Genomic DNA, 10,475 nt, shown 5'->3' on the forward strand with positions numbered 1-10,475 from the left:
AGTCAAATTAGTCTTAGAAAGATTGAGTAATTTTCAAATTCGTTACTAAAAGATTTTTTCAATCAAATTGGTTGTTCAAATATTATAAATTAATCATATTTGTCTTTCAGTGATTTCAGTAATAATTTTCGTCAACAATTGATGATATAAACATACATAATATTTGACATGTCTAATTACTAATATAACCTAACAACTAAATTAATAAATTTTTATAAATATATTTGGTCAATATCTAATTAAATATGTTAGGTATCATGTATATTATTAGTCATCAATTATTGATAAAAATTATTAATAAAATTACTAAAGGATAAATATAATTACATGATCAATTTAATTAATAAAATCTTTTAAGAATAAATTCAAAGAATAATATTTTATTTTTTAAAGACTAATTTGACTATTAACCTATACTTTTATTTATTCTGAGGAGGGAAATTGCGCTGCGGACTAGCTAGCAAGGAAGGGTACGAAATGCCACTCAGGGTTCCATTTCATCGACAATCCCCCTGCTATGGAGAGATTGATCATTGATGATGATACCAGAGGGGTCATCGTGCCCGAGTCATTGTAAATTATTAGTTTTTTGTTTTGCCTTTCGGGCCTTAGAGTCCCAATATGAACCCAAAAACACCTAGAACCATTTAACCCATGAGTGTAAACGAGCCAACCTAAACAGGCCAGATCAGGGCGTTTGACACCCGTAGAAGACATTTCTTTTGAAAAGTTTCATTAAACTACGCTTGACTCTTTTTTTTCTCCTTAGACCTTAGCTTCTATCACCTCTTTGATTTTTTGGTCAGTTAGGATATCCCTACCAAGACATAACATTAAGTGAAGAGGAGAGCTAAAGAGGTATTAATTAACCCAAATCGCTAATTCTCGAGTTAATATGAAGGAAGATAAAAGTATGGCATTGCTTTTGTAAAAAGGTTGAACAGAAGAAGTTGCATTGACTAATCTGCCTTTCTGGCATGGTTTACAAAGGCAAATATATATAACTTGGCCACCTGATGCATTTGATGTAGTATGCAAAAAAGTATACACATAGCTAAGATGGCGTATGATTTGAGGTACTGAAATTAAAATTGAAGATTGAGACTCGATATCATATTTGTTACTTCAGAAATTAGTATTTAAATTTTAATATTTTAGTATCTTAAAAAAATAAAAATACAAGAGACAAAAGTTTTTAGAAATAAAGATAAAACTTTAATAACTTTTTTTATTTAAATTCTCTCGTTCAAAATTTTATATTCTAAATTTATCATTCACCTCACCTCTTACTTCACTATCTAATACAACCCCACTTTTCACTCTGCCACCACATCTCGCCATCAACAACAACAATGCCGACAGCAATAACAACAATCTCATCAATCAGATTCAACAACAACAATAATTTCATAAATCGGATTTAACAACAAAATAATATCATAAATTAGATTCAGCAATAATGGAAAGAAGTTAAAAAAAAGAAAGAATGAAGGGGTTGTTTAACTAGGGCTAGGACTGTATAAGTCCATCCAGTCATTGATGAACACTACAAGAAGGGATTGCTGTTCCAAAGAAAAATTCGAAGCTCGAAAATGGTGACGACCATTTGGAGAACCAAAATGCAGTGCGCTATTTCACTCAGCTATGCCGTCAGAGTCATCTCACTCATTGCACAATTTTTTTCCTCTCAATTCTACCTCGCAGACAGTCAAGGCGACAGTGACAAAAGAGTTCGACGGTGACGGAAGAACGAGTAAGAGTGACGGAAGAGCTCGACAGTGACGACAGAGCGAGCGAGAGTGACCGCAGAACTTGGCGGTAACAGCAGAGCGAGTGAGAAAAAGCGAGTGTCTGGAAAGAGAGAGAGAGAAGGGGAGGGGTAGGTGAGTGGGTTTAAGGTTTTTTATTTTTTAATTAATAAGGACATTTTAGTAATTTCAAATATTTTTATCTCTATTTTTATCTTAAATCAAACAAAATTACAGAGACATAACCTAATTTTGTATACTTTACAGTAAACATAATATTGAAATTTTTTTTAGTCTCAGTATCTTAGTTTCTGTTTTTCAGTCTCAGTTTCTCTTTCAAATGCTACCTAAGTTTCAACCAAAATTTAAAAAAAAATCCATTCTTGAAATAAATAATAGATTTTTTAAAATCAACAAAAACAATTTATGAAAATAATAACAATAAGTCAATAACAAAGTATTATTCTAAAAGTTAGGTCAATTACATGTCAAACTATATTATTAAAACCGAATCGATAATCAATTCAATCAAATTATTGAGTTATTAGTCTAATCGACGGATTATTGATGTCTGATTGAACCGTTAAATTCAATAATAAACAATTAATTAAATAAATATATTGAATTATAACAAAATTAAATTTAAATCATAAAGTAAATAAATATAATATTATTAAAGAATAAAAATTATTAGCTATTAATAACTTTTGGATATTGAAAAAAGAAAAACAAAAACAAGAAGATGGATAATCTTTAATAATTAATATATTCAAAACATTACTACAACACCAAGACTTTTATGCTATATATATTATTGGAAGACTTTTAAGTATACTTAAAATACTGGTGTTCTAGTAATTTTAATCGTTGATCTTAATTATAAAAAATATATATAATATATATTAATTAAAATAAACTATTAAAACTATTGAAATATCAATGTTCCAGGTTGTTGGCACAGAAAATAAATTTTCCTCGACATAAGAATTTGTCGATTGTCAATAATTTCGACTACAGAAAAAAATACAGGTAAAATAAAGTTGAAGAAAGATAATACAAAGATAATCGATGTCAAAAGATAGTTATTTCTTTTTTTTAAACATCAAGACTTGCTATTCCATCTTTAGGATGAATAGAGAACATAAGTGTTAAATTTAAGGAGCAAACTGAAGAAAATATGAAACTTGAAGACGAAAAAAAAAACATAGGTTTCAAAATTAAACTTAGGAGACAAGATTCTTCATAGTCAAGGTAAGGTCATGGTTTAAAAAAAGAGGAAGTAAGATAGTGGATAATATGCTCATAAGAGTTTTGGGGCTTCAACTAACAATACTAAATCATCATCTAAACTCATAAAATTTCCAGTCCAGCAACGCTACGAAAAAATAGAGTGTAAGTGCATGTGATTATTAGAAGTCGGCTTTTAATTTACTTTCTTTTTGTTTATTTGATTTATTTTTTATTTTCTTTTAATTTTGTTATTATTTTACTTTGATCAATATTTTATATTTTTATTGTCTTCTTTATTTAATTATTTATTCTTTTATGTTACTTTTTATAAGTCTGCCACTAGAAATTTCGACATATATTGCTTTTACATCATAATTAAGTTATTTTCGAATCGAACTCACTCTTTTTATAGAGAAATCATATCTGCTCCTTGATATTTGAAATCTTAATACAAGTTCATTTCGATACTACCTATTAAAATCGACCAAAAAATGAGTAAAACATAAGTACATCTAAAATTTTCTTATATTATTAATAGCATTATATATGATAAAGCTATTGTTGGCTCAATGGAAATGCTAGCATGCACAGAAGAGAGTTTCCAAGTCTGTTCGGGTTTTCTTTTGTCTCATTAATCACTCGTTTATCATTCATCAAATCCACCGTTCACACAGAATGTTCTACTAATTTTCTCATCACAAATTCAAACCTTTTCAAACAATAATATTCTATCATTTCTTCAAGAATGATTCTACTTCAAGCAAGTTTCTCTTTCATATCCTCATTGCTTTTTCAGTCAATACTTGTATGATCGCTCATTACTGAACTCCTCATTTTGGCCACACTAAACGTAAGTTCATGTTCACCATAAGTTGTCCAACACTCCTTTTTATACAGTATAATTAGTCTAATGACAATGTGATAAATTTTATTCTTAAATGTTTAGTGTGACTCACGTGTAAATTATATACCTCTAAAATTTGCTTTTATAAATTTTAACTTTTAATTTAGATTTTTTGTCAGTTTTTGTAGAACGATATTATCAACAAAAAGTATGCACTATAGTATCTATTATTAAATATGTTTAGGAAATACTTTTGAAAAGGTATGGACATAGAATTGAGCTGACCCTTGGTGTAATCATATAATAATAAAAAAAGAATAAATTACCATTTATATCAATAAAAGATGAGAACGCTGATATATGTACCTGTGATAAATCAAAATTGATTTTATATCTACGAAATATGTCCTCCGTATAACAAAATATCCTATTTTAATTATCCACTTGCTTCATTATTATAAGAACTTATGTGGCACCCCAACCCCTCCAAAAACCCTATCTAAACTAAATCTACCTAGATCGAAAAATTGCAAGAAAAAGTGAACTTCAACACATACTCTTTAACAACATTACCACCACCACCACCACTATCATCATCACTCTCCTCTTGAATCAGGATGGCAGGGTAGTCACTGGCTGATGTTTGTTCTATCAGCTTGATGTGAAGAAACACATCCTTCATAGCAAAATTAGCTTGTGCATAGCTATGGAAACAACAAAATAAATCGTCAACAAAAGATAAAGTGTAATGAAGGTGGAAAAGATTTATCTTTGATTACTTGATGTTCTCACATTTTGAAAAAGTGAAATTCTGAAGGTTCTAACATAGTAACGTTAAATCGAGCAATACCTCCCCTGCCCCCTCCTAAAAAAAATTAAATATTAAAATCATCTTGAAGTTTTCAGACTCTAGAAGAAGGAAATGAAAAAAAAAAGAAGTTGGGAGAGTTTATAACATTGAAACAAATAAAACCTAGAAAAAGAAAGTGTAAAAATTAAGGAAGAAAAATATTGAGAAACTCTCATTTCTTATTTTACTTCACTTAAAGTTTTCAAGTTGTGAAAAACGCAGACATGACGGGTATGATTTAGATCAAGAAAATGGGTTTTCAGAATTCGTGAAAAGATCGAAACTTTAATATTGAATTTCAATTCAAACCTTAGTGGCAGCGAATCGTAGTGCTTCTAAATATTGGACATGAGCTTCTCTGATAACTGGCTTTCAGGATATAGCTGAGTCAAGTTTCAAACAACACATCCCTATACAACATTTCGTGACCCTTCAATCTTCGAAGAATTCGTAGAAGAAGAAGAAGAGAAAAGTGGATCTCTGGTAGTATTAGAGTCTTGAATGTTGAGAGTGTTCTTGAGTGATGCAATGGTTTCATAAACGTTTCGTGAGAGCTTCTGAAGCTTCTTATGGACGATAGAGTTGTTGGAGTCTTTGGTTGAGTTGGTGGAAGAGGCTGTGGTAGAAGAAGAAGAGGAGAGGGGGGATTGAGTACGGTGAGTCCTTCGGATCTTTGGTAGGAGCGCATGAGGATCTTTGGGTGCCACGTAGGCTCGGATAGTAACAAAGCAAGTACATAATCAAAATAGGGTATTTTTGTCACACAGAGAGCATTTTCTGTGGGTACAAAATCAGTTTCGATTTATCATAGATACATATGTCAGCGTTATCATCTTTCATGGGAACAAATAGTAATTTATTCTTTAATTCTTTCTCTCATATTCCACATTGGGTTCTCACACTAATTGTAACCCTATAATATATGTTTTTAATTTTATGAATATTTGTAATTATTACTCTTTTCTTTTTCAAAACCTTCTAGAATACCTATTTTAAAATACCTATTTTTAATTTATTATTTAAGAGTAAACTGCCGTTTCTACCCATAGAAGTTGAAAACACTGACATCTACCCACGAAAGAAAGAAATTACCAAATGTATCCATCAATAATGACATCTGTGAGACGAAACTAGCTAATCGTTATTCCGGCATTGACTCCGTTAGTAATGTTCCCTACGTGGCACTTCACAGTGTGATATGGCTTGGGGGGTTTCACACGTGGATTGCTGAGTTGTTTGACCGTTATAATGTACTCTGCACCTCAAAATTTCCCAAATTCAAATCTTCTTTCATCCCAAACAGGAACCCTAGCCCTAGATTCACAAAATTCTTTAAAATTATACTAATGTCGAGGTGAAAACTCTTTACTCCACCTTCGTATGGTAGCGGTAGTGTATTTGGAAGCTCAGTTTCAAAGCGGATGCATGATAGGAAGTTCAATGGCAGATGTTTCTGTGGATTGGGGGTGACGCTGTTGCAGTTGGGGATGGCAATGAATCCTGGGAGGTGGTTCATCCGTTGTCCCAATTGGAAGGTAAATCCGTTGTACACTCTGTTTTATGGGAGTTGAATATGTGTTTGATTTAAATTTTTTTCCATGGATAGAACTAAGACTACAACTTCTTTGCATGGGTAGACAAAATCGAATGTCAGTGGGAGGGTTTAAGGAGAGCACTGTCAGAAAGAAAGATGCACGAAGATATTAATGATGCTGAGGCTGAAGTGAAGATGCTCATGAGGTTAGGGAGGATTGAAGCTGAAGTTAGTAAACTTAGGTTGTGGCTTGTGATTATGTCAATGGTGGTGGTTTGTAATGTTGTATGCACTGTGTATCTGATTTTCAGGAGGTTTTGAGCCTAAGTAGGTGTTAGTGTAAGATCATGACAAAATTACCCATGCTCGATTTAGAATCGGTCATTTGTGCACATATGGAATCCAAGAAATGTCAAATGGAGTGTTATAAGATATGTAACTTGCAAAAATTATCCATTACTAATTGCAATTTTTGTTTAGTTTCTGTTCCAAAATAACATGAAAGACAAGCAAAATAACCTGATAAGTACGTAGTAATTGAGTTACTGAAATGTTCAACTCATAAGTATGAGTTATCAACTACGATTATGAATCCATACCGAAAATCAAAACATAAGCAAAATAGGGTGTAGTTTGTGACATATCCAACAATTGTAAGATAAACTGCCATCGACAATACAAAACAACATAATATAAACACACTTGCTTCATGTATTTGGAGTGGAGTTGCTGCTTCTGCTTGATCCTTTTTTCAAGTGTGCAGTTATTGACCCCTTTTTGGCTGGTGGACGGAAGGCTGGCTGCGGCCACCTAGTTGAGCTTGATCCTCTAACTGCGAGAGTTGGCATGAAGTCCATAAACCTTGAAGTAGTGCCATGAGAGGCAGCTTACATGGTTTGAAGTGTCACAGTGGGTGGCACATGAGAAGCCAGAGGTTATGGACTAACTGTAGTTTGCGCAGTTGGTGTTGGTAGCCTGACAGTAGCCTGAGCAGATGGTGGTTGCTGACTAGTTGGTGGTGGTCTTCTCATATTCTTCTTCTTCTTTGGTGGTCTTTTTTGCTGTTGGTGGCCTAACTGAAAGAGGCATGACTGGATTAGGAACGGGTTGAGAAACTGGAGTGGTCTCCTGCAATAGTAGACACACATGAGTGGCATAATTAAACACAACTTGTAAAATGACAGTCGGGGGGCTGAGATGCTGCTGCTTCAAGAGCTTCCAGAGTTTCCTCCCAGAACATCTCCTCTAGTCTTGCCGCCTCCTCTTCATCATCCACAGCAGCCCCGCAGCAGCTGGGTGTTGACTTGAAGTTTGTCCTCCAGCACTCCCAGCCATTTCTTCCTTCTTCTTGGAACAGCTACGACTGTTGTGTCCAGTCTGCAATACATATGTCATGAAAATAAACCTGGACATTCAAATCACAAGTAATGTAAGCATATGAAGTATGGTTTACCTTTAGGCAATACTTGCAGGTGATGGGGCCATATTTTTTGGGAGCCCTATGAGGATCTTGGGTGGGTTCTTTTAGGGCGTTGTTTTTTTTTCTCTTTTTAACTTTGGTCTCCCAATATGCTTCTTGTATACTGGGGGCAATATAGGAGGTAGATCAACATGCTGCCAGTATTCTTGACTTGGAACAGGCTGGATGACAAACTGGTATGTGCTATTATATGCCCCATAGAGAGCCAGTTATGTGCATGTTCCTCTGGTCTCCTATTCTGGTATGCAAGGGCAGCACATACATGCCTACATGGCAAGCCAGTCAGTTGCCAAAATTTGCAACTACAAGTCCTCTTTTCAATATCTACCATAACCTTGTGTGGCAAACACTATACTCCGTATACATTTCCAAGATCATCTCCGGTAGAAAATGACCGCCACTTGTTGCTCTCCCATTTCTCTTTCTCCAGCCTACTCTACTGCACAGGAGTGATGACTCCGTTATATCCCACTAACTCCTTCTTATTTATAGTAATGATGCTCATCATATAACACCTCACCTCTTTCAGCATAGTTATAATAGGATTTTCTCTCATTTTCTTGATCCTAGAATTGAATGATTCACAATTGTTGTTCGTGTAATCATCAGACTTCGAGTATTCGCTAAAACCAGACCTACTTCATTGAGTTGGAGGGATCCTGTTCAGATACTTCCAAGCCTGGGGATTAACCCGTCTGATCCTATCCAATATAGCATTGAACTCTTGAAAGGTTGTGGCCTTGGCACATCTCCACATTACCGTTTTCAATTATGTATCCCCCCACTGTTTTCTAAAGTTTTGGCATATGTGCATAGCACAAAATCTCTGATGTGCTCTTAGATTTGCCTCACGCATAGCAGAGATGAGGACCTGGTGGAGAAAAGTAAAGCAACTACATGATTATACCCTATAATTGACAATAACTATTCATCGTATTCACAGTACCAAACATGATAGTACTAACTATGCACAATACATTGTGAATCACAAAGAATAAGAATTCACTCATTACCTTCTGCATGTCTGACATGAAGTTGAATGCATTGATTGTTGCGTCACCTAGGTCTTGTTAGAGGAGTTCCAGAAATCACTTCCAACTATCCTTGCATTCGCACTCCACAACTCAAGGGCGGAGCTATATGGAGAGAAAGGGGGAGGGGGGCAACAGCCCCCCTAATTTTAATTTTTTACATGTAAATTATATGTTAATTTTAGTTTAGCCTCCTTAAAATTTTATTTTAGTCTTATTTTATTGTGTAAATATTTTTGGCCCCCTTCTAATATTTCATCTAGCTTCATCCATGCCACAACTGCATATGATATAGGGTATATGTGGTTAATGGCATCGTGGCCGATTGTAGTCAACAACTGTCTAGGGTAGTAGCCGTTTAGAAAAGTACCATCCAACCCTATGAAAGGTCGGCAGCCAACCGAAAATCACTTTTTACAACCTTCCAAACATATATATATATATATATCCTTTTGAATTTATACCCAGTCCCTTCAACATAATCAGTGCTGATCCTTACAGTGGAGCCAGGGTTGGTCCTCATAATTTCATTGGCATAGTCCCTAAGAAGTGCATACTAAGCTATTTCTGACCCTTCAATTCTTTTTTTGCCTTCACCATAGCCTTGTATATCTTCCTCTCATTCACAATCACATCATACTCCATCTTGAGAAAATCTTGGAACTACCTTTGAGTCATGTCTGGATGATCATGGATCTTATCCTCAAGCTCCTCTACAACCTATTTTCCATCTGCAGATGTATTCTTATTAACTCTGCTGCAGGTATGTTCATTGACAAATGTCTTCACCTGAAAGCTTAATGGATACGACCGTTTTGCACAGTATATATACCATGGACAATCCTTATCATAACATGTGGCCTTACACCTGGCTTAAACCACTCTTGGAAAGAATATGCTTCGGCCTATGTTGATGTTAAACTTCCTAACTGGCTTCTTGAAATGGTCCAGATTTTCAAACTCGATGCCAAGCTCCAACCTTACTTCCCTAACTGGAGCATCTGGATTCGCTTGAGGAAATGCTGCCTGCTGACTGTTCTCATCATCACTTGCAACAGAATCCAACTCTTTCGACTCATAACAATGCATCCCTGCACTTGCCTCCGACATATCTTCACCCTTCATAGGTATAAAAATTGAAGGCTTCCTATTTGGATCCTGGTTAGGTGTGAAGGTTTACCCTGATGGAGGAGGCCTGACTGTTGATCGTCTCTTCCTCTTCTTTTGACTCCCACCAACAACATATGGGTTTATATCTGGTTCGGGTTGTTAACTGCTGGATTGACCCCTTTCACATGGTGTTTTCTTCTCATTTTGGATGCTATGCTCCTGAGAGTCTGGTTCATTGCAAGGCTGTGGGATGTATTGTGTGAAAACCTCATTAGATTCTTCAGGCCCTTTATCAACTGTGGGAGTAACTTCTGCAGAAACTGGATTTTGGTGTCCAGTTTCTTCACTTACAACTGGTACATGTGATGGTTGAGGGTGTGGAGGAGTCTTCTCCAAGGGTGGCGACGGTATAGAGCTGGGTTGATATGCAGGTAAATTAGGTTCAGTGGGTGCATTTGGGGGCTGAATGATCCTTGGTGGCTCTTCGAAAGTTACTTTTGGTGAATTCGTGGGTACATTTGGTTGATCACTGGTTATATCTGGTCGTTGTGTGTTTTTTGTGGTAGGATGGAGATTTTTGTCCAGCACATCATCTTGTGTTTGGGCATTTGGTCTAGGCATACCTCCTTCTGTCTCACTCAATTTCAA

At 35.2% G+C, this 10,475-nt stretch overlaps 1 protein-coding gene across 1 annotated transcript; it reads right to left on the bottom strand.

Moving 5' to 3' along the window:
- Window positions 1–9,986: 9,986 nt before the first annotated feature.
- LOC107470531 (uncharacterized) lies at window positions 9,987–10,448 on the bottom strand. Its single transcript, XM_016089929.1, has one exon. The coding sequence runs from the start codon at window positions 10,446–10,448 to the stop codon at window positions 9,987–9,989; it is 462 nt and encodes a 153-aa protein (XP_015945415.1).
- Window positions 10,449–10,475: the final 27 nt, after the last annotated feature.

Source organism: Arachis duranensis, chromosome 10 (genome assembly GCF_000817695.3).
Source record: "Arachis duranensis cultivar V14167 chromosome 10, aradu.V14167.gnm2.J7QH, whole genome shotgun sequence".
Taxonomy (NCBI): domain Eukaryota; kingdom Viridiplantae; phylum Streptophyta; class Magnoliopsida; order Fabales; family Fabaceae; genus Arachis; species Arachis duranensis.

Coding starts and splice junctions, on each gene's coding strand:
- LOC107470531 (XM_016089929.1), bottom strand. CDS start 10,448: ATGCCTAGACCAAATGCCCAAACACAAGATGATGTGCTGGACAAAAAT.